This window comes from Sphaerodactylus townsendi, linkage group LG13 (genome assembly GCF_021028975.2).
Source record: "Sphaerodactylus townsendi isolate TG3544 linkage group LG13, MPM_Stown_v2.3, whole genome shotgun sequence".
NCBI lineage: Eukaryota > Metazoa > Chordata > Lepidosauria > Squamata > Sphaerodactylidae > Sphaerodactylus > Sphaerodactylus townsendi.
This window is the reverse complement of record NC_059437.1, coordinates 31718960-31743689: the sequence shown is the minus strand read 5'-3', so window position 1 is coordinate 31743689 and position 24730 is coordinate 31718960. Positions and strand designations below refer to the sequence as shown.

The window sequence follows — 24730 nt, the reverse complement described above, 5'->3', positions numbered from 1 at the left end:
CGCCCCAAGGCGTCACTTTGATGCGCACGCGCAACCTTGTTTCTCGGTGACTTGAGAAAGGTTGCTGGGTGTTAGTTCAGTTGCGCGTCTGAATGAGCGTACAAGGGATTGCGAGGGTTTGTATTATGCAATGCGGGATGAAAGGGTAAAATATTTCTACGGAAAAGAGAACTGGCTTGAGACAATGCTGAGTTTATATTTTCTGTGTGTATCACTCTTTCCCTGATCTTTATAAAACTGGTTTCTATTTTTGAGCATGTACCTGCGTTGGTTTTTAAAAGGTCTGATTCTACTATGGTGACTTTGTTAGTGGATCTGCTGGTTTTATGTGTTTTGAAAATATTTATCCAGCTGGCAAAGTACATGATGGTATGAAGTGATCTTACAGGTTTTTAATGTTAATTATTTATGTTGATATTTTTGTAATGTTATCAGTTTACACTTGTAAGCCACCTTGAGAGATACATTTAACTGACAGTTTGTGGGGTGGGTTTGGGGGCCATACTGGGGAAAGTTTGCTCCCATTGTAGCATTGTTCCTGATTCTTATTATTAAGCCATTTGGTACCATTAAAATGTACAGTTTTGGAGGGGGAATTTGTTCTGTAACCTTTAAAATGTAGCTTTAAAAACTCATCTGAGGCAGATTCTGCATGGGTCAAAAACAGTGGTGTGAAAACGGTGTGAAAACAGTGTAAAATGGTTTAAAACGGTTTAAAAGGGTTTACACCGTTTTCACACCGTTTTCACTCCGTTGTTTTTGGCCTTACGGAAACTGCCTACGACTCAAACTGTCTTAGGAATTCCGCTTGTCAGCAGCCATTAATATTCAGCATTACATTTTTAGCTATGGGAATTGTTCCATAATGTCTAATCTAACTTCTGCAACTCACAGGCTAACCATTATGCATCCCACAGTCAATAGGAAAAACTTAAATTCATTAGAGGAAAATAAACTTAAAAAATAGATAGCATATCATTTTCCTTTGCTCAAAGGAAAAACTGAAGTTATCAACCCCTGATAAAGGCTGAGAGTTAGCATGGTGCAGTAGTTAAGGTGTCAGACTATGAACTGGGAAATTCAGTTCAAATTTGCACTCAGGCCATGGAAACTTAGTGGGTGACCCGGGGCCAGCAACATACTCTTAGTCTATCCAACTTCTTAGGGTTACTAGGCTAAAATGGAAAGAGAAAAATATAAGTCGCATTGGGTCCCTGTTGGGGTAAAAGACAGGTTATAAATAAAGTAAATAAAAATAGCATTTTTTCCTCTGTGCTCTCCCTTTCCTAATTATAATTATTACATATACACAAATATGCTGTAAAATTCACAATTGGCCTTAGTTAGGTACTGGAGAGTTAGTATTTTCCATTGTCCATGTTAACCCAATCTTGTCAGATCACTTAAGCTAAGCAGGGTTGGCTCTGGTTGGTATTTGGGAGGGAGGCCACCAAGGAAGTCCAGGGTTACCACACAGAGGTAGGCAACGGCAACCCCCCTTTGAACATCCTTTGCTTTGAAAACTGCACAGGGGTGCCAGAAGTCAGCTGTGACTTGATAGCTCAAAAAAAAAACACCTCCTGAAATCACATTTTCAATAGTTCAGCCTGATTATAACACTGCATAGATGCAGTTTCAGATGCTACAAATTCAAAATTTTAGTTGTTGCATTTTACCCCCAAAACTAAAAAGTTGTGACATGTCAAAATTTGATGCAACAACATTGTAAGGTGTGACTTTGACATTGTACTGTTTCTAGACTACATTTGGTTGTTAAATAAGTGCCAGTACATATAGAATTTATCTGTGTATCAAAACAGCTACAACTGGAAGGTTTGGTTACGAGATGGGAAAGGCTTTTGCCATAAAATGTATGACCAAAACTTTGCACTGTTGGTCGTATCTCAGAAGGGGGCAGCATATGTGAAAAATAAAGAAAACAAAAGGAGTTTCTGGAGTAACTGTTCAGACTGTTTTCATATCTGATGTCTAAAAATAACATTTGGTATTTCCTATATTTGTAATTACAATTAAAAACACTACATTGACTAGAATGCATGCTCACTTTATTGGTTTATGTGCTGCCATAGCATTCACAAATGACACATCACGAAGGGAAGTGGGAGCGGGGGAGACTTAGCATTGGTATATACTAGAAACATTTGATTGGTTGTTCTCATCCAGAATTGCCATTTAGTCTTTGTGGTGCAGCAATATGGCTTATTGTCTGCAAGTTTATTGAAACGTTCAGTTGATTAGACTTGTGAAAAACTATGCATGCTTTTGTTGATGGTATGGGAGATTTGTGTGAGTTCCCTAATTACAAGTCCTAAATGATTGCAGAGTAAAATTACAAGTTTACATAGCAATAAAGTATATACAACCAGAATACTTTGTCTGTCAAATTTTTAAAAACTTTTTACTTTTTAAAACTACTGATGAGATGGGGGCAGTCAGCATTTTTCGAGGACTCTCTTACTGTGTGCCCTGTTCTTCTCACTGCTATTGAGGACAAGTGAAGTCACCCAATTTTGCTTGGGAAGCCAGCCAATAATAAAGTAGTGGACTGTAAGGCACAAGCAAACCCAAAAAGTTTGTTTTACTTAATTTACAGACCGACTATTTTTCATCTTAAGAGTCACTCGCAATAGCAGGTGCATTAAAACACAATACGTGGGAATTACGCTGTTCAAAATTTAGCTTCAACTTTTGAAAGTTAGGAAACACACAGTGCACGGAGCTGGAGGAAAGGGTCTACCGTCTGCTGACCAGAACAGACAAGTGGGAGTGCCGTGTCGGCCTGTTCGGCAATAAAGGTTTGTTTTGAAGCGAGCCGATTGGACGCTTATGTAAAGTGTAAGGCCCGAGGAAAAATAAGGGGAAAACTGTCGCGACGCTCTCTGGGAGTTGCAGTTTTTCCAGCTGGCACAGCTTGCCACTGTATTCTTTCTTGAGTCGGGCTGCGCTCTGTTCGATGGGAGATTGAGTCCTTTTGAGCGTCTGTTCCTGCAGGCAATCCGTTTTTAAAACTACATCTCCCAAGATACACTGCGGCGGGCAAACGTAGACATCTTTGCCGAAGTCCGGTAAACATTGTGTCGCCGTGAGGTTGGCGGCTGTGACTGTTCGGGCAAAGAGGCGGGAGCGAGGCGGGGGGAGAGAGGGAGAAAGCGAGCGAGCGCGCGCGCGCCAAGGCCGAGCGTCGAGAGAGAAAGGCAAGGCGGACGGTGCCATTAATCGAAAGGGGGGAACTTTGGTGCGGCCTGAAGGGGTTAGGCTGTACCTTCCTCGGAGAGAAGGGGGAGGACTACGGAGCGCGTGCGCGCTAGTCACTCAGCGCGCGCTCGGTGGCCCTGAGGAGACGGCGGTGATGTGGCGGCGCTGAGGCAGCCTGAGAGCGGCAGGGGCGCCATGGCGGAGGCGTCTGGGAGCCCCTCGGCGGCGGGTGCAGAAGCCGTCTTGGACCCCGACTTCCCTCCACAGAGCCGGCCGCGTTCTTGCACATGGCCGCTACCCCGGCCGGAGCTGGCAGGACCGCCGGCGGAGCCCGACCCAGAACCCGGGAGCGGGGTGGGACCCGGGAGCGGCCTGGGCAGCCCCGAAGAGCCCGGCAGCGGCGGAGTCGCCACGGCGGCGGCTTCAACGGCGGCAGGCCCCGGCAGTGGTGGCGCGCGGAAAAGCAGCGGCGGGGCGCGTCGCAATGCCTGGGGTAGCCAGTCGTACGCGGACTTGATCAGCCAGGCCATCGAGAGCGCCCCGGACAAGCGGCTCACCCTGGCGCAGATCTACGAGTGGATGGTCCGTTCCGTGCCTTATTTCCGCGACAAGGGAGACAGCAACAGCTCCGCCGGGTGGAAGGTGAGACCCCGACGGCTGGGGCAGGGAAAGGAGAGAATTAATGACACGGCTGCAGCGTGATCTTGCACTCTTTACATGCACTTGAGAGGAAGGCCGGTGGCGTTGTCGCTTCCTATTCGCCCTATGTGTTTCAGCTTGCAAGAGTTGCCTAAGGCCGCTCTGTGAAAGGCCAGATTCGAACCGAGGACTTCCTGATCTGTCGTCACCGGGCTGCACTAGAGTGTAGAGTTTCTACGTCTTTCCCCCTTCCTCTTTCCTTTCCTGGCAGGGGTTCTTTCCCGTCTTGGCCGTGTAACTGACAGCACAGTTACTGTACTGTGAACGCATTTCAGGCCCTTTGCCAGTGGTGTCTTTCCTCCTCCTTTCCCTGCCTCTTGAAATCATTTGCTGCTGCCTTGTGACTTTTTAAAGCTCACAATAAAATGATTGTTGTCCTTTTGCTTTTAGGAATTGCGTGCAATAAAATTCAACAGGTGATGTTTCTTCAGTCTGAGTTGCAGGAGTGGGAGGAGAAAACCTGTTGATGTCACTGAAACATGGGAGTTGTTTCAGCTAAGGATAAGAAAATGGAATCATTAGAGGATTAGGCATTCTGAAGTGGCTATTGGAATTGTTTAGATCCACCAAAGGAATCAGTTTGCAGTGCAAAGCTACAATTCTGGAATATGGTTTTAAAAATCTTTTTGTTTATTGTCTGGGCTTCAGCGCTGAGTAATCAACCCAATTCCATATTTCTGGAATTAGTTTGCAAGGTTTCTGGGTCATGGGGTGTGATTTATCAGCAGATCCAGAATTTACTACTGTAGTTCCTGTTGAAAGTGTACTGATGGGACGTAACATGAGCCAGCATTGATCTAGAACTCTTACACCACTAAGAACTGTGGTGGAAGGTATACCTCTAAAACATTTCTGATTAGGAGGAAAGGCTTTCTAGTCAAAAAGTGATATATTGGTAGGTTAGACTGGTTTGGAGTGATGGTGATGTAGGCTGGATTAGATGGCCTTTTTTTTCATTAAGATCTTTGATTCTGATTGCTGAGAGAGACTGAGAGAGAAGGGGTCCAAATAAACTCTGTTCTGATTGACCTGTCACTTATCACCTATGAGTCATTGGTGCTGACCCTTCTGTCTGGTATGGATGCTACAGTTGCTAGAGCTTAACCCTTGTATGGGCCTAAGGCAAGTGTATTTGACTGGAATTCCCGTGCTGTGCTTTCTCTGCAGATTCTATGATTGTTGATTTTTGCAAGGACTTTGTCTGTTTAGGAGTCTAGTGTTGGTGTCATCTCCTTTCCCTGGTGTCTTAGGGCAAAAGTTTGGAGACCATAACCCCATCTGCAGCTGTGAGCAGTGCAAGTTTAGGGAATACTGTTGATTTCATTGCTTGGAAAGAGTGACAAGAATGGTCTTCTCCGAGACTCAGAAAAGCTCACATGTCTATAAGTTTGATAACAGTAAAGCCCTCTCCTATTGATGCCATATTATCTATAATAATCGCTCAGATTTATTCTGAATAGACTCCAGGAAGCAGCATTGGACTCCTTTACAAGCACATTGCTTAAAAGGATACTGACCTTGGACATGTGATGAGAACAGGAGGAGCCAGAACTATGACTTCACCAGTATCAGAGCTGGGACAGTGGGCAGTTGAAGACAGAGCTAGGCATAGCAGGAAGTACAGACGAACAAGCCAGCACAGACAGGTTCAGGTATCTCTCCCTGCTGCAGAAACACTCCCCTGCCCTTTCTCTCTTCCGCCACCTCCCATGCCTTGCCATCGCCACTGGTTGTGAATTGGCTGTGTGGAGCTTCCTTTCCCAAAGATTTCACTCTGCAAGCAAATGTGCAGAATGTTGGACTGGTGGGTGTGGATCTTGGCTGTGTTGAGGGAGAAGGAAAGAAAGCAAGAGGGAATTTTGGAGGGGAAGGGGCTTACAAGTAGGAAACACACATGCAGAACAATGAAGTTCTCACTGGCAAGAGGAGCAGCAGTGATTGAGCTAAGTAGAGGGAAAAGAGAGGGAAAACAAAGAACTGCTTTTGTGGGAAGTGGGAGCTTCATGCAGCAAGCAGATATGTGAGATGTTGAAGACATTAATTGAGGGTTGTGTCAATTGCCCTCTCCGTGCTGGGCAGGGGGACCGAAAGAAGGCAAGGGAGGGATTGAGGGTTGGGTGGCATCTGAACCTCCCTGTTCAAGAATAGGAATCCTGTGCACTCATTAGTGACATTATCTTGTTGTTCTGATGCTGAGGTGCAAGCATATACAATGAGAGACAAGGAGCATGACACCCTTGTTCTGTTTGCATTTGTACTTGCTGTATGTGCAGTAGCAGCAGGTCCTTCTCAAAAACTAGGGAGGGGGTATAGTCTCTGAAGAGGTTGATGATTCAGCAAATGAAGTTACTTGAAGGTCCCAACCCACAGGTTACAAATCACTGCTTTACCGAAATCTGGTGGTGAGAGATTACAACAGACTGCTCCCCTATCCCTGGCTGTCTGATAAAAGGTGTGAAGAGGGGGAGGGGTGTATATGTGTTGTCCCTTGTGCATGACCCTTCAGTTCACTTTGTTTCAGGACTTCCAAGAAAGGCCACTCCCTGGCTCCTTTGTAAATGTTCTTGGATATTTCCTGGAAAGACAAGAGCCCAATCAGAGCCGCTGGGCCAGGCTGCTGTGTAAGGCCAAGTGTCATTTGAATTGATTTCAGTACTGGGCTTCAGTTCTTTGTCACCCAGTTGCGCTGATGCTTGGTATAAATAACTCCTTCATAGCGTGCATTCCTGGCTTACACAGCCCTTCCTTCAGAAAGGGGACTCTGGGCAGAGACAAAATATGTCTGCCCTCTCTTGAGGAAGCTCAGGCATGAAACGGCACTTGGAAAGAAGGCTCTTTCTTTTAAAATATGAGCCTTTTTTGTTCCAAAAATGGGAAATGCCAGCGTTAAACCGAGTTGATTCCTGTAGTGATTTTTTAGATGAGAGCATTCTCTTCTCCCCCATTCCTAGTCTGAATCTCAGAATAGCAGCACCTGTGTGATTATCCAGACTTACCAAACTTGCATTTCAAGTAGTTATGCCCCCCCCCCCTTTCCCCGTTGCAACATCTACAAAAGACTATGAAGTTCTGAGTGGGCTACTTCTCAACTGAGTGTGGCTGTTGGACCCCATTCTGACCCTCTGTTAGGTATCTAGGGTAATATTTTTGCTGTCATAAATGTGAGCTTGCAAAATATGGTTAATGGCCACAAGGTTACAATAGATCTATTTATCCTTAACATGTAGGTTAATCTGAGAGGCTGAGGTTTGCCAGAAACCATGTGAGCTTCCTAGCTTTATAGGAGTTTTAACCCTGATTCCAGCATACAGATCCAACAGTTTCTACCTCTTACACTGACTCACTGATGTTTCTTTATTCACTTCTTCATTTGCTTGTATTTCTCAAAGGTGCACATGGTTCAAGTCTGCAGGCATGCCTTTCTAAACTTGCAGTTATTTTATGTCTAGGGAACATTTTCTTTTTTTGGAATAACCAAAAGTAAGATCAAATCACTGAAGGAGAGGTCTCGTATGAGATGAAGCTGAAATGCATTGCTAGGCAATGAAGACTGTTTTCATCTAGAGCAGGCAGTGCCTGTTGTAGACCTCTCCCACACAGGTTTTAAGCATGCAGTCGAAAGGCTCATGTGTGTGTGCCATGACCTTTTGCACAGGAAGCATAGCAATGTAGACGTATATCTCTAAAAATTACATTTTACTATTCCTTTGCCATTTTTTAAGAGTAGCATTCTGTAAATACAAGTTAAACTGAATCCTAGATCCTGGCCTTGTGACTTGTCTCTTTGCAATGTAGAATTTAAGAATTAACTGGAATCTAAAAAATTCAGTGATAGATTCAGTGGTCCTGTTGATGCCTTGTGAATAATGATTTAAATTCTTCTGGCCTTGCTAACTAGTGAAGTCGCTTTCTATCTGTTAAGCAGAAGCAGAGAAAATGTCCTTTGGAATATACATGCCATAAGTGTGGAGTTTTTTTTAATGACAAAGATACTTTAAAAGTAAAGTGCTTAGAAATTCTGCCCCAATCCACATATAGGGATCTGTGGAATAAACACAGCTATGCTGCCTTCCTGTGCTGCTGCAGTCTGTTGTAGCCTGCTGTTCTCGAGCTTGTCCCCTTGGAGCTGAAAGTTTATGGTAGATAGGGTTGACTCAGATCAAAAGTAGACAGAGTCCAAATTTATTTGGGGTCAGGAAGGAATTACTTTACTTCCATGTTTGTGACTGATTGGCCATCTAAGTGGGCATTGTGGAAGAAGACTCTACAGCAGGAGTGTCCAATTCTGGAGCATCAGATGTTCATGAACTACAATTCCCATCAGCCACTGCTGGCATGACCAATTGGGCCATTCCAGCAGTGGCTGATGGGAATTGTAGTACATGAACATCTGGAGCGCCAGAGTTGGACACCCCTGCCCTACAGGCAGCACTCTGAAATGTGAGGGTACACAAAAGGTAGCTATGCTTATTTTCTCAATGAAAGACTAGACTTTTGTGAGACATCCTCTTTGTAAGGTTGGGTACACTTTTGTTTGAATTCTTCCTGGAAGAACCAAGGAAAGTGGTTTCATGGTCTTCTGGAGAATTGCCAGGGGCTAACCTTGTGTTTGCTTTAGCTTTGGTGCACTGTAATCCAAACATATCTAGCTGTTTGTTTGGGGGTTGTTGTTTTTTTTGCAGGGTAGGAGTTATATTGTAAAACTATATTATCCAAAGAAAGTAGTGGTATAGCAAGATGATTTGGAAAGATTTGTGGTAGGTGTAGAGCAAAGTAAATGTTGTAGTGCTGATCTGAACATTGTGCCGCTTCATGCTGTGCACATATCTAGAAAAGGTTGGTGTCCAGGTAAAGACTGGCTATAATAATCCTAGTGATGTGGGAATTGTATTATTGACTTGCATGATTGCTTGATGTTTATGACCTACTGGAATTTTTGCTTGGCACACGTCAGCTGGGTGGATGAAACTGAGGCAGGAGCAGGAAACTGGCAATAGAAGGGGTAGGAAAATTAGGAAGAACATGTCACTCTTTTTTCCCCTCACAAATATTTGTGCTTTAGGTAGCATTGGTAGGGGTTTGCAAAAGAAGCCAAGAAGGAGTTCTGAGCTGCTGATGTCAGAGAATGGGAAGAAATCCTGACTGTGGGTGGCCAGTGAAGATGACAGGTAGAAAGAAAAATGAGAGGAGTAGGCTCATTTGCTCAAGAATCAGTAGGCATCTTTGGTTGGCAACCCACAGAAAGCACCTTCTTGAGGTGTTGTCAACCTTGTCTGTAGATTAAAAACAGGGTGTGCTTAACAGAACAGGACAAACATGCCCCACCCCAGAGCCATTTGGGTTCAGAGTCCCAGAGGGCACTTTCCCGCTCTTTCTTCACACAATGTTCTGATTGCTGTTTGTAACCCAGGTTGAAATATCTTGGGAAACCTTTACTGTTATTCTTACCAGTTTATGAAAGCTTTTCCCCTTGCAGACTATGTGCCAAGAGTGCCCTGGAGCTGTGTTGGGGCCCCAAGAAAGCTGCTTTAGGAATACTAATGCAGCTCCACTGATTACCCCTCTTGATGCCCCCCCCTCCTTGTCTGTCTTTTAATGTTTCCTGTGTGGTTTAGTAGGTTGTAAAACAAATGGGTGTGCCAGAACATCTGCTTCTTTTGATGCACAACATGTACTCTGGACAAGAGGCTGCTGTTAGGACAGAATATGGAGAAACAGAATGGTTACTAGTTGGCAAAGGTGTCAGAGAAGGATATGTTTTGTCTCCCTATCTCTTCAGTCTATGTGCAGAACATATAAAATGGATTAGATTTAGAAGAAGGTGGAGTGGACATTGGTGGAAAGGACATTTTCAATTTGAGATATGAAGATGACTCCACATTACTAGCAGACAGTTGTGAAAACTTGAAATGGTGACTGGTGAAAAAAGTTAACACACTTAACACACATACACACACACACATGTGGTTTGAGTTGGGTTGAAGCATATTTTAGCACATGCCCTGTGTGTTGCCTCCTATTCTCTCTTCCTTCCCAATTTAATTCTGCGGGAGAAGAAAGGTAGACTTTGACAAGGTAGAACTTGATGGGGTGCAGTTTTTGTGTGAAATACTAGAAAGCATTGTTTATGAGGCTTGAGGTGGAGGAGCTATTAACTGGAGGAAATAGAGCCACTGGCTACTCTGTTAGTTTAACTTGGTGGAACTTCCTACTGACATATCTGAATGTTGTGGAAGTTCATTGCTTTCACTGAGAGTCAGGATATGAAGAAGGAAGGCTGAGTCAGTGGCACTTGAATTGTCTAGTTCTGTGAACTGGAAAAATCCCAGGGACAGGGTTTTCTCTAGTATAGCATGCTTGCAGAGGGTAACAGAATTGTGAGGTGGGGTATAATCAGCTTCTCTGTAGAAAATCTGCTTCTCTGTCTGTTGGAATGCCTGTGTAATGCAGTCACTTTCTGTTCATGTTCTGCCTCAAACTTCATCTTTTTGTAAAGCCATTAGACTCTCTTCTTGATTTCTGATCTCACTGAAACCAAAGTGCATAGAATGCAGTATCTTACTATCATGTTATCTTTGCCCAGCCCCCATCCCTGGATCATGCATCAAATTGTAAGTTTTCTTGTTTCTATTGTAAAGTACATTACTACTGTACAAATAAGTAGTGAGTGGACTGATGCTCTCTGGCTCTGAAACTTCCAGCTGTGTTGGAGAATACTAGCTTCTTCCTTGGCATGTAATAGGATCTTGCAGTTTGATAGAAAAGGTGTGTTTTGTCTGGGGCAAGTCTGAACATTTGGTATATCAAATTTTATTTAAAACATTATTTCCTCTCCTGATGAGGTTGGTTTGCTGCTAAATCCTTGAAGAGTTTAAGGAACTCTGAGTGGGCACCAGGCATTTTCAAAACTAGCTCAAGTGAAAGATGTCACATTTAATTGGCATGGACAGTGTCTGGAGGCAGAACCTAGAGAACCATGAGTTTTAAGTATCCTCTAATGATACTTTCATTGAACCTGATGTTCCAAAGCAAAGTGAAAATTAAGAAAGCGGTAGCTTTCCAGGAGGAAGAATGCCCAGGAAATCTGGAGGACAGAGAAAAGTGTATAATGTTGAAACTGACATGAGTGAAGGCGAATGAAGGTCAGTGTAAGTCAATGGCATCTACCATGAGAAGCATTTTCTGAGTTTTCTTAAAAGCCTGTTACTGAAAATGGGCCAAACAAATAGTCATTGTTAGTTATGTTCACTCTTGATCAAGGGCTGTGTTGAATTAGCATCCCTCAGATAAAGAGCACGGGAAAAACATAAATAAAAGAGGGGGCTATTTTTAAAGCAAGTTCATGGATACATGAAAAAGTTCTGTCACCTCTCCTCCCCACCCTGCCAAGGAGGTTTTGGGCTGACTTTTTTCTTTCCCTATTAATTCCTTTGTTAACTTATATTTTAAAACATTTGTTAATGGGATGTACTAGACATGAGGCAATACATACAAATAAAGCCAGTGATTTTTTTCTTCTGTGATGTTGCTTCAGGTACAGGCCTGGTTGATTCATATTAACTAAATGTAGCTATTTCTAAATTCTAAACTTGGAGTTCTCTCTCCCCAAAATGTGCTGTGTTAGAAAGCTGGTGGGAGTTTTTTTTTGGAGGAAGGGGATGGGATATATAAAATGCTAAGTGACTTAAGTCCTGTGGATTTTGAGATGCTGCTCCTCTGTGCCCCACTTCAACCAATGGTTAGAAGTCATTTGGGTTTCATTAGTAGCATCACCATAATACATATATGTATCATGTCTAAATGACAAAAGTATGCAGTAGAACATCCAAGGTAGCTGTCTTGTGACTCTGCTACTCTCTTTCCCTGGAAGGATCACTGAAACATGAGCCCAGAGATGGTGTGTGACCTATTCTGCTATGAAAGGCATGGGTAACTAACTAGGTGTTAAACCAGTAGGAAGGTATTTTGAATGACAATGTTATTTGTTTATATTTTTGTCTTAAAGAACAAGTAGAATAACAGAATACATACTCTAAGCCTCTGTTTGTGTGAGAGGGAATTAGGCGCAGGGGGTTATTAATTCAGCTTTCTAAGTCACAACAGAACTGTCTTATAATTCCCTGTAGCGTTCTTTTATAAAAAATGATGTTCATACAGCCTTGTTTTGGGTGTAGCAGAAAGTGCTGTTGAAATTGCACATAAAATTGGGAAGGGGCTGATAAGTGCTTTTGGATTGTAAATTAAGATGTCAATAACTGTAAATGCTTAATTTGGATTAAATGCCATTTGACCAATTTAGCCTTGGAAGCTATGTGGTTCCAAGCTTTTTTCTAACCCTTCTCCAGATTTCCTCTGAATTTTCCTATTATTGCTTGCTCTTTGATACTCCTGCTTTGTTTATGGTAACAGGATCTAATTTGAGGCTGGGTAAATCTTGAACTCTGCTTTTTTAAAAATTAGATTTTTGTCTTCACATGAGCCCTGGATGTTTTAACCATCTCAGTTATAGTGTAGTAGTCTCTAAACTATCAGGATTACCCTGGGTACCAGACTAAAAGGTTACTATCATGTGGTACATATGTGTGCTGTCATGCCATCATTTCTGCCTTTTTATTTATAACCCAAAAATCTTGAAAAGTGCCTTACTTTTCATAAGAGAAATCAAGGCTTTATGGCTTCATCCGGCAAGTCCAGTGTACCAGAACAGTTCTGCTGTTGGGCCAAAGATGCCTCTTGACGCAAGGCTTAGCACATTGTGGTTCTGGCTGAGCCGGCCTGTTACCCAGAAACAAAACCTTATTACTATTCCTAGGAAGTTACATGCTGTTCCGAACCTCTTGGTTTCAAGTCACACTGAAGTAAGCAGAGCCAAAGTCTTGTGGTTAGGCAATTAGACAGCAGCCATTCCTTGGGGGCGGGGAGGAGGATGTTCTTGGCCAGCGAGTTGGCTCATTCCCTCTGGGGTGGGGTTGTATAGCCTCTCATAGTTTGCAAACCACTGGGATAGTAAATGAGACTCCCATTCTAAATCAGGAGCAGCCATGAGTGGTCTGTGGTGTACTGGATTTTTTTTTGTACAAACCCTGTAGAGGGGTTCCCTGCAAGTAAAATAATCCCAGGGAGTTGGGATTCTTTTAAAAACAGCATTATATGTTGCAAATGAATAAATTCATGATTGCTGCGCATGTTTTTTAAAATGAATCCTGCCTCCAAATTCTACATTTTTTTCTTTGAATTTACTACATTTTCCCCCTATTTGATTCTGGAAACGCTTGTGCTTAATTTTTTCCTCTGTTGTTTTTCCTGAGCACTTCTATTGCAATGTTTGTTTCCAAGGCATCTCCCCTTGAGTGTGCTATCATGTTGAAATGGTCTTCATTTCTCCCCACCAAACACTTGGTTATTATCCACGCCCTTATTTAGTCTCCCAATTTCCCCTTCAGCCATTTTCTCCACCCCTTTCGCGTCTGTTTTCAAACAGATTTTTTTTTCTGTGTATTGTTGAAGGCTTTCATGGTCGGATTCAACTGGTTGTGGTGGATTTTCCAGGCTATGTGGCTGCGGTCTGGTGGATCTTGTTCCTAACATTTCGCCTGCATCTGTGGCTGGCATCTTCAGAGGTGTATCACAGAGAAAAGGAAACATACTTTTATCTCTGATATACCTCTGAAGATGCCAGCCACAGATGCAGGCGAAATGTTAGGAACAAGATCCACCAGACCGCAGCCACATAGCTCGGAAAACCCACCACAATTGGATTTTTTTCTATTTTTTGTATGGAGCTAGAGATGTAACATTGAGACAGAGATACAAAGAAGCAGAGTGAATTGGATCAACTTTGTCAATTTCATATTAAACTAGCTATGTAACACTAAGGCAAGTAGGAGTGAGTGAAATGGCAAGGGATTGCTGCAGTAACTGTTGTGTGTTACTGCAGCTGTAATTTGGCTGAAAATGTGGGGGTTGGGGAGGTATGTGTTTTTTTCCTTCAGGTAATAGTCTCTGCTTCTGTAGGGTTTTTTATTTCCATTTGGTTTGGGAAGTTCTCAGTGATAGAAATGGAGGGTGAGACATTTTTTGAATTGCTGCTTCAATGTAACTGTGCAGTAACGCTAGAGTGCTTGCGCAAAACGAAAAAGGGGAGAAGCATTGTTCTTATTCATCGCAGATGACATCCCACCAATAATACATTTTCAGCAGTAGCATATGGAATAAATGCAACTGAAGAGACAAGGGGGGAAACAATGGGGAGAATTGAGCTGTGTGGAATGATTTCACAGAAAACATTTCCAACACACAAGGTTTGACCACTGGGAGGAAAACTGGAAGTAATCTGTGCATGCGGAAAAGGCCATAGTTAGGTTTAGAAGTCAAGTGATATAATTGCTTTTGTTGCCACCAGATGTTGGTCAGCTAATAGTAGTGGACACAGTCCAATCTGGGCAGCAGTTCAACATTTTCAAGGCCTACCCTTTTTTGAGGCAAGGATCCTTGTGTTGCATGAGAGGCCTAGGCAAAGTTAGGAAAGTATTCCTGGACTATCTTCTATTTCACTTGGGCTGGATGCATAAAATCAATGGTGAGGTTAGTCGAATATTCCTGTAATTTTAGATAGGCCTGGAAGGGATAATTGCTTCTATTTTCATTCTTGCTTGGAATTTGACTTTGGCCTTATTTGCAGGTTGAATTGGCACCTTGCTGCCTAACGAAAATACAATGTCACCACAATAAGAATGTCTACTGCAGGCTTAGAACCCGTGAAAGGGTGTGTCTGATTCTGTCTGCATACCAGTGAGTGCAAGCGAGTCTTCTCTGTTAAATATTCTTTTGCATGCAGAAGATGTGGCATAGGAGTTGCAAGGAGATACTTGGAAAGGGAAAACAGGTGAAAGATGTTAGAGGCACTTTGGAAGGAAAAAAGACAGCTTATTGGCTTGCGCGTCGTCTTAGGCTTCTTGCACTTTGGATATCCACCCCCAACTGAATGCTCTCTCAAGTCAGGAATAGTACAGGCTGCTTGAACAAATGTTTTAAATAGATTTCACTGAGAGACTTTTCTGAATGAGCGACTTACTAGAAATCCAGGCACCATATTTATAGCCAAGAAATGTTTCTAAGCTTGCTGGCTCCCCTGTGGGCCATTTGTTTCCTCTGGGGTGTTGTTTTTTGGTCTAGATTATGTAAAGAGATGATGGGAATGATGCTAATGTGTTGTCCTTCCCATTGTTTCCCCTTAGAACTCCATCCGGCATAACCTGTCTCTCCATAGCAAGTTCATTAAAGTTCACAATGAAGCTACAGGGAAGAGCTCATGGTGGATGCTCAATCCAGAAGGTGGTAAAAGTGGGAAAGCTCCACGGAGGAGAGCTGCCTCCATGGATAACAGCAGCAAACTGGCAAAAGTGCGGGGGAAAGCCTCAAAGAAAAAAGCGGCTATGCAGGTGACCCCAGAACCTCCTGCTGACAGCCCAGGCTCTCAGTTCCCCAAGTGGCCAGGCAGCCCCTCGGCAAGAAGCAATGAGGACTCTGATGTATGGACCAGTATCCGGCCTCGAACCAGTTCCAATGCCAGCACCATCAGTTTAGGACTTTCTCCAATCCTGACTGAGCAGGATGACCTTCCCGACGAGGAGCTTCTCCCTTCCCTCGTCTACTCCAGTGCATCTAGCAACGTTCCACCTACTGTGACAGAGGAGCTGGAACTCATTGATAGCCTAAATTTGATGTCACCAAGTTCATCTTTGCTGTCAGCTCAGCAGCATACTTCGAGCGGTCTGGGCCAGAGAACTTCCAGTTTTTCCTTGCAGACCCAGAGCACAGCTACTCCAGCACCATCGTTCAGTAGCTCCCTGTTCAACCCTGTTGATATTTCGCTGCACAGTTCTGGGGGCCATTTCTCTGGCCCACAGACGCTAGAAGCTCTCCTGACCTCCAATTCACCACCTCCTAGTGATGTGATGATGACGCAGGTAGATCCTATCCTCCCACAGAGTGGAAGCAGGTTGAACAGCCAGACTTTTCTACTGTTGGGGGACCAATCCTCTAAAAGCAAGATAAGCCCAATTAACCTGCTCAGAAAGCCTTTGGAACAGCAGCTGGATTCAGTTGGTACCACCACTTTGGCCTCCACACTTACTATGGTGACAGCTCCGCAAAATGCAGCTGGCCTGGTCACTTTGAAGGCGTCCAGCCCAGCGCAGTCTACTCAGGTGGTCCATCTGGGTGCTCTGCCACCTGTGTCTGCTGCCACTCTTACTCCTTTTGGAAGTAATCAGGATAGGCTGCCTAATGACTTGGATGTTGATATGTACATGGAGAACCTTGAATGTGATGTGGATTACATTATCAATACCGACCTCATGGACGGAGAAGGGCTGGACTTCAATTTTGAACCCATTCCTTCTGCTCCTACCTATCCCAGCACTTCGCAGGCCTCCAACCACACATGGGTACCCAGTTAACTTCAAGATTGACAAAGGTAAGTAAATGTATCACAGCTGGAGCTGAGATTCAAGGTTGCAATGGGTTTATTGTTTATTATTCTCCCAACTTTATACTTAAGCAGTGTTTCCTCTTGTTTCAGACAGTCATAAATTAGGGAAAGATCCAGAGTTGCTTTGCCCAGGGCTCGGAAAAATATTTTACATGTCTAGGAGTCAGTATTGCGTTTTTGTGCCAGTTTTAAATAGGTCTGAAAATTGTTTCCAGTTCTTGGTAAGAATTATCCAATCTTGGATTGAATCCAGTTTGCTGTTCTAGCCCAAGCAATTGTTATGTCAGGCTAACTTTGAGGAGTTGTTACTTTGGAATTTATGCCTCTCTTCACACGAATTTGGAAGGTAAGTGGAAAGGCCAAAATTAAATGGCATGGCTGGTAGACCTGATTCTGCTTCTTTTGGAAACTTCTTCCAGCTTCCCCTCCCAGTACTTCGTTTTGACTCCATCAAGTGAAAGTCTGTCCAGCTTTACAGCAGCCCATTAATTATTTGTAAATAGGTGGCTCTTATTGTGGGAATGATAAAACAGGAACAGCAAATACAAGTTTCAAGATCTCATCGTGGGAATGTCCTTAAACATGATCCTGTCTTGTTAGGTTGAGGTTTAACTTAAATGTCTTTAAATCTGCTTTAATGTTTCTAGGATAGCAACTTCAAACAACAGTTGGTGACTTGCTAGTGGCTATGCAGAGACTAATCTGCATGCCTTTACTTTACTCACCCTAACAAAGTACTCCTAATTCCAGTCTTCAGAGCCTTGTCATTTGTTGGGAGGTGGATGCGACATCAAGTCAGTGAGGTCCTTTTAATTGGAGACTAAATATGCTATGAACTCTTCTTCTTGTCTCCTTTGTGGACAGCAGACGTGTCTTTGCCCAAGGATGTCCTGTTAGGCATGGCCAGGTACACTATGGGAAAAGCACTATACCTGCACTACACAATACATATAATAGGTTTAATAAATTATATTGAATGAAAGGTGCAAGGATATCATAATATAATGCAAAGGAAACAATCATGCGCACCAGTTTACAAAGAATACAAAACTCCTAGCTACGGCAACAAGACTGCACAATATAATGTGTATTGAAGCCAGAGAAAAGATGAAAGGTTCAGTACAAATAGTGCAGAAGTGCCACACTGGCACTTTCTAAGCCCTAACTGGCTAACGGAAAGTTCTATCATACAAGGAGTTTCTAGAATGGCCATAGTCATCCTCTCTAGTGGACAGAGGCCTTTGGAGATACAGAAAAGGAAGGCACTGTTCTGAAGTTTCTCATTCATGTTATGAGTATGCCTTTAGCATTTTCTAGGCCACAGAAAGCATAGTAGTTTGCCTGCCTGCAGATACATTCATGCTTGTCATTCATTGCCCATATCAAAAGAGGAGCCAGCTTCTGTAAAGATTCACTTATCCGGTTGCCTGGATATAATGTGTTCTTGCCATGGATAATTATGTGACTGGCCATTTTGGTAGAATAATCAATCCTCTTCACTGTTTCTGACCCAATTTTAATTCCACTTTCTGTGTGTTCAAGAGAATATTACCCAGGAAGCCATGTCAGGTTTTCCCCAAACTCAGATGCTTGTTCCCATTCCAGTTATTGAATAGGGTAACATGGTGGTTGGGAAGTTACTATATAGAGTTAGGAGTTTATTCCAGACTCTCTAAGTAGAGGAAAGTAGAGCAACAAGATAGGCCAAGGGCAGAATTAGCTCGTGGAACTTTTTATGAGTGGATGTACTTGAAGCCAGAAACTGGAAAGGGAAAACAGCCTGGGCTTCCAAACTTGTAATTTATTGCAAAGCACACAATCTCTTGAGCTTTGAGACTAAAAGCAATCTGACACTGGAGGATTACGATGGAGCCTCTGTTGGGGGAGATTAACCTACATTTGTCTGGTGTGGGAGTGCTGAATCTCGCAAACATCTGTTAGTAAACACAGACTCCTAGGTCAAAGGGACCTTGTGTCTGGTTTGCAGATTTTGGCTTGAGAACTTGAGGTTCTCCTTAAAGGGGAATACTGAATATATAGAAACTTGAGGCTTGGTGTATCCTGAGCTTGTGTGTACTTCCATTGCTATCTGTACCCTGCAGACAAATAAGCGCATGCTTCTTTCTTTCTCCAGTGCCCTTCTGGTTTTGGAGCTTTGCACCCCCCCAGAAGAATCTGGAATGCAGGAAGCACCTGGAGTTGGTCTTACTGCTCTTCAAGCCAGCTGGGAAGAAGAGCTAACTGCAACAAGAAGAGGGAGATCCTGTTAAGTGCCATGTCTCTTTCTGAGTCTACTATGAGCCCTCCATGCCACAGCGAGCCTCCCTGCAAGGAGCCAGAGAAGCGTTCCAAACATGGCCAAAGACTGTTTGCGCTCTGAAAGAGCATTCTCCGAATTGATACGATAGCACCAGCTGAGATGGGTCAGTGAGGTCAGAAGGGAGTGGCTTTGTGCTGACGTCAGCCTTCCACCTGATCTCTGCCTCAGCTATCCTTTGACTCAGTACCCTAAGCCTTGATGGGTAAATGGGATGGGAAGGCAATATGTACGTCATATGGCTACTTGTGAGGTCCTTACCTTTCTGCATTTTTCTGGTGGGAGCAATGGGTGGGGGAGAAAGTTGTGCTCTGTGCTAGCCATCGGGCCCATTTGGAAGCTGAAGTCTGGCTTTGTCGAAGGCATTGCCTGAGCCGTTGGTAGCACTTCCCTAAAACATTGACTGCCCGAAAGCAGACAAGCAGGTGCTAAAAGCTGTTGCTAAGAAACCAAAACTTCTCCTTGGGTTTCTTTCTGGCTGTCCTGCTGCAGCCAAGAAATGGAAAACCCGGATCTGGCCTTAAGCAGAGCCCTGATGTTCATGTATTTCTTTCTTTTTATAAATCCAGAGGGGCATTTTCTACAGATGAACTATTTTGGAGGCTTTTAAAAAAGTAATCTGGACAGGGCTTTCTGCGGTAGTCCTCAAACCAATATATAAGTGTCTCCATATTGGGTGCCTTTCCTTCCCTCAAGGACAGTCCCAGTAGGAGGTGTGCTTCTCTGAGCTGCATTAAGAATAATTTTGCACCTTCTCGGACATGTAGCTGGGGTAGTGGGGTAGGGAGAGGGGCACCAAGCAAGTAATGTTCCTTGGAACTGGGGCAAGTGCAGGGCTGTACATTATAGGTAGCCTGTACAGTTAGTTGCAGATTAACTAGAAGCTTTTGTAAACCTTGGGTGTAGGGGGCAGTCTATATTTTAACAGAGAATCCTATGAGATTACTGGCTAAAAGCACAGACTGTTTTCTGGCTACAAGCACAGACTGTTATACATTTATCAGACAAGACACTACAGTACATGAGTCTGGGGGTCTGAAGATGGGATAAGGGGAAGCTTCTTGGGGGGAGGGGTAAGTGGGTGTGCCGGGGACAAGGCTTAGAGGCCTTTCCTGCCTGGCAGGATCCTCCAGCCATCTTATGCTTTCAGCAACTAATCATGAATTGCCAACAGGTTGCATTTCAGGGATTGGCAGGGTGGGGAGGAGGTAGCCATTAAGCCTTATAATAGCTGGCTCACAGCTGTCACTTGTGAACCCTCTGGAGTCTTGACTGCTTTGTAGAATTGGAGGGGCAGGTAGCCCGCTTGTCACTTTGTTGTACATCCTATCTCCACTTAGTAATTCAATGGCCTGGCATTCACTGGATCTGTAGCTTTAACTTGAGTTGGATTTTGATAATTAGCCTGATAGGCAGGATCCAAAGGGAACAGCTTGGATTCTGAGGTTGGAGATCATTTCATTGCTCTGGGGAAAAACTCTTGGGAGCCAGGAAGGCCCTGGGGCAGATCTGGTGGCTCCTTATCGGCACTGGTGTATTTACTGTGGCAGGAATAGGGGGTACGGATGGGCTCTCTTCTATCATTGGCCCTCTCACTTTATCTAGGGTGTTGCTTCAAGATTATCCTTCCTTCCTTTGATATGCTTGGAAACCCATTATTATTACTGGAGAAGGTGAAACCATGAGGCTTCTGCTTTATGAATCAAGACTAAGTTCTGGTCAAAGAATTAAGTGGCACAGGTCCCTCTTCTCACCCACAGTTAATAAAATCTTTCCATGGAGGCTTCACAGTTTGCATTCTTTTCCTGCAGTTAGGGAATTTCTGGCTATGTGTAATTCCCTTTCAGTATAGACTGTAGCATTGGGAAGCCTGTTTTGCTGGAAAGAAGAGACAGACCAGACATCACCTCCTTGCCATGGCAGCACAGGTTTCTAGTACCAGCCTTTTGACTGTATCTTGGTCTTGCTATGTCATGTGTGCACTTTGTGACCAGTGGTTGTTGTGTTTCAGTGGGAGACTCCCAATGGTCTGACTCAGAAAAGCCTTTTCACACTTTGCCAGCAGAAACACTCCCTGTGGATTTGTCCCTTGCCAGATAGTGGAGCTGAGTCAGCAGTAGGACTAACATGAAAGTGAGGGAACTGGCAGAGGGTTAGAAGCCCTCATGGGCATGAGTTTGGTACATCAGTTTTGCTTCCTCAAGGCAAATACCTGAATACCTATTTTTACCCCAAAGGAAGATGACCTAACTGTAAAATTACTTTTCCTTCTCTCTAAAAAGAAAATATTATGCACAAACTTTTAAAAATTGCTTTACCTACTTGTAACTTATGCATGAATTTAATACATTTTTTTCTTGCCAACACAACTGGGACAAATTATGTCTTCCTTTCAGGTAAATACAATAACTGCATTTTAAAACATCTGATCCAGAGTCAGGGCTGCTTAGCGAAGTTCCCTATCCTTCAAAATGTGAGCCAAAGCTTGAAATACTGCAGCCAAAAGACTGGCAGTTGAATGCTTTCATTTGTTCTAGGAAGAGTGTTATGTTTGCAGGGCAAAATTGAATTAGAGTTGATTAATGGTATAACTGTCCCCACCTGTTTTCATATTCACAACTACTAATGTAGACTTGAAATCTATACCTCGCTCACAACCATACACCAAAAGAGTGAACGATATCAACCCATATGCCGATTTCAATTGAAGGAACATTAAAGCGTGTCAGTTTAGCTAGCTTGCGTTGTGAGAGTAAATAGACGCCCTGACACTCTTCTTCCCCTACTGCTAGTAGGGTATACATGAAAAGAGAGCTGGCATGCAAGGTCTGATCTTGGTGCATGATGATAATATTTCTGCTGTTGATTAATAATAAGATGCAGATGACAGGGGATTAGAACAGGTCCTGATGGCATCTCTCACTAAGGAGTTCTTGCTAAGGTTGCCTGCAGTGTCATCTATGGCATGCAGTAGGATTCAGGCGCATCTGGAAGTTACCTGTTAGATTTCTATGCATGTCTCAGGATGGGTTTTTTCCCCTAGAAGCAGGTGACCTGGAACTATGCACCTCCTAGGAGTGTGTCGTGGAGGTGGTAGAGCTCATGCAGTGTGTATACTTTTCCAGGCTGGTCCTGTCTCTCCCACTGGGACTGGTAGATTGTAGGAAGAAAGTTGATCTGGATAGATCCTACCTTGTTTCTTCAGAGGAATTATTTTTTGCCCTTTCTAACTTCAGTTCTGTCCCACGTAGCCATAGAATCTCTGTCCTCTTCCAGGGTTTTCCAATATCCCCCTTTGCAAGGGAGGCTGTATGGAATGTGCTAGAGGGCAAAATGTGACAAATAAATCTCTGTAATCCTCTGCCTGTGTCAGTGCAGTTCATGCTTCATGTCCTGTTGCTAGCCAGGACCTCCTGAAGTCTGCAAGAAGGGTATGGAATACTAGTAAATGGGGACATTTGCTGACAAGGAGGCAGAAGCTTCTCTGTAATTCTTCAGGAAGAAACTAGCTTGGTGTGTTAGTTTTGCAAAATCCACTGCTAGGTGGTAGGACATGTCCAGTTGATGTGCAAATGAGAAAAAGCTCCTTTCCCTACACACACACACCAGTTCAGCTTCCCTCTGGTAGTGTTGGAGTAATTGGACAACTCTCCAGAACTTCAGCAAAATATTAGAGCTGTAGTTGGCCCTAGAAGGGGCATCTTGCTGCTGTCTTAAGGACTGCACCCAGGCAGGTCTCTCTCTGGAACAAGCAATCTAGTAAAAACGTGAATATGTGTAAAGTGCATTTCCTTGCTAGTGAGTATGTCTGGTCAGTCTTCACACATTAGGATTATCTTGGAGTGGGTGGCTTCCAGGCTAAACATGTTGTGTAGTTTTCTCCCTAGTCTTAACAGTTTTGTGCTTTGGCAAGTGAATAAGAATTGCTTTGCTGAGCCGCATCAAAACCATCTGTTTCTTCAAGCCCTCTGTGCCTGTGGCCCTCTGGATGCTCCTGGGATGCTCAGAAGCCAGGCATGAAGGGGAAAACAATGTTCTGCTTGTCCCCAATATCTGGTGATGAGAGACAGAGTTGGTTTGATCATGAAGGTTCAACGTTTTAACTGATGTGCCCAATGGATGGTTGTATATTGATTCTTGGAGGTGTTAGTTGATATAAAAGTGGAAGAGTTAAATGAGTCTCTTATCTTCTAAGGTGACAGGGCCCTATTTGCTTGGGGGGGGGGGGTTAAGAACATCTGCAGTTGATTTTAAGCTGCTGCTGGCCCTTCTGTTAGTCATACCCATTTGTTTCACTTTTCACGTTGTTGCCCCTGCCTTGAAGAGGAGAGAACCCCTTTGTGTTCTGCTCTGTGGAGAGAGCAGCCCTGCCTGCTCTGGATGACTTCTTGGGCAGGCTGCATTCCAGCACAGAGAGTTGCTCTTAGGCAGCCAGCACATTCCATTCCATTCCTCCCACCAGCAGGCTTGGGAGCAGCCCTTGTATGTCTCTGCCAACATAACCGCCTGCTCCCAACTGCATCCAAGCTTGGTGGCTGCTCTATGCACTCTTAGGAAGCAGCTTGCTCTCTTCTTCCTTGCCTAGCTGTGACCTGTCTGCGGTTGTGGTATTATTAGCCGCAGGGAGGTTTTGGGGTTAGGTGCATCCAGAGTGAGTATGGGCCCATGGAAAACTAGATTCTGGCACAAATCCTTTCGCTCTCTCAACTATGGTTGGTTGTTGCCCCCCCTTCTGTATCAAAAAAGCATGTAACCTATATAAGATATGATAAACACAATCTTGGCTATATTTACATTACCAAAGGCAAAAGACCTAGAGCTATTAGAGCTGAAACCATAACCATAACCATTAGAGCTGAAACCAGGTAGCTGGTTTTCATAGTTTTGGTAATTTTTTTCCCATTTCATCCATCCAGTGACTATGCAGATTGACTCACCATATATACTCGAGTATAAGTCAACTCGAATATAAGTCGAGGCACCTAATTTTACCACAAAAACTGGGAAACTTATTGACTCGAGTATAAATCTAGGGTAGAAAATGCAGCAGCTACTGGTAAATTTCAAAAATAAAATAGATACCAATAAAATTCATGAAGGTATTTCACTGGTTGTAAGAAAAGGTGACTAAAAGCAATTTTCATGATCAGAGGACAAACAGGATAAAAACAAGAAGGGAGACCTCCTCGCTGCTTCATGCCAAAGACTGTGAGTACCCACAAGGCCTCCCTCAAAATTGGCTCACTAGAATTTTTAAAATGTCATTAAGCAAGGCAGTTTTTAAAGGAAGCAGATACTGTTTGCTAGCACTACCTGGTGAACAGTGTACGCTTTTATCCTTGTGTGTTCAGGAACATATTTTATTCAAAGGTAAGATTTAGCCACTAAGAAGATCTACAGTGTCTCTTTGTCGCCTACCATACTTGCTAAATAGCACAGAGGGTATTTCTGTCCTTAGAACTGTAAGACCCGCTCTTTTCACCTTTAATTTGTACTGCTTTACAGAGAGGAATTTGCACAAAAACTCAGCTTGACCTGATTTACTAGTAACAAATCTTTACTTGCATTTTGCAGTCTTTAAATGCTACAAGTGCAATGGAATCTCTCTCCAAGAGGATGCCATGCCTGTCAGAACACAAATTTCAAGGGCACAGAGTAATACCTAACACGGCATTCAGAGCCAATGGAGCGACTCTAATTGCAAAGACTGTGGCTTTATCAAAGCTGGAGGATTTACAATTCTAGCTTTACATAAAAACACAAAAGGGAATGGTGAATTTAATACTCAAAGTTGGATGCAGGCAAAATGCTTCTGCCACAGCTGGTGTAATCTCCTTTCTCGGTGTGCCACAGCTCCGGTATATATAGTAATAAGCCGAGAGGGGCTTTTTCAGCATTAAAAATGTGCTGAAAAAGTCGACTTATACTCGAGTACATACGGTACATAAAACACAAAAAATTATGCTGATCTTGTTGCAGTAGAATGATTGAAAGAACACAACTAG

General features: G+C 43.5%; 1 protein-coding gene across 1 annotated transcript; it reads left to right on the top strand.

Moving 5' to 3' along the window:
• Nucleotides 1-2975: 2975 nt before the first annotated feature.
• On the top strand, nt 2976-22086 carry FOXO4 (forkhead box O4). The gene is made up of 3 exons (XM_048514685.1): nt 2976-3858; nt 15153-16393; nt 18543-22086. The coding sequence occupies exons 1-2, from the start codon at nt 3412-3414 to the stop codon at nt 16374-16376; spliced, it is 1671 nt and encodes a 556-aa protein (XP_048370642.1). The 5' UTR covers nt 2976-3411; the 3' UTR covers nt 16377-16393; nt 18543-22086.
• The last annotated feature ends 2644 nt before the right edge of the window (nt 22087-24730 follow it).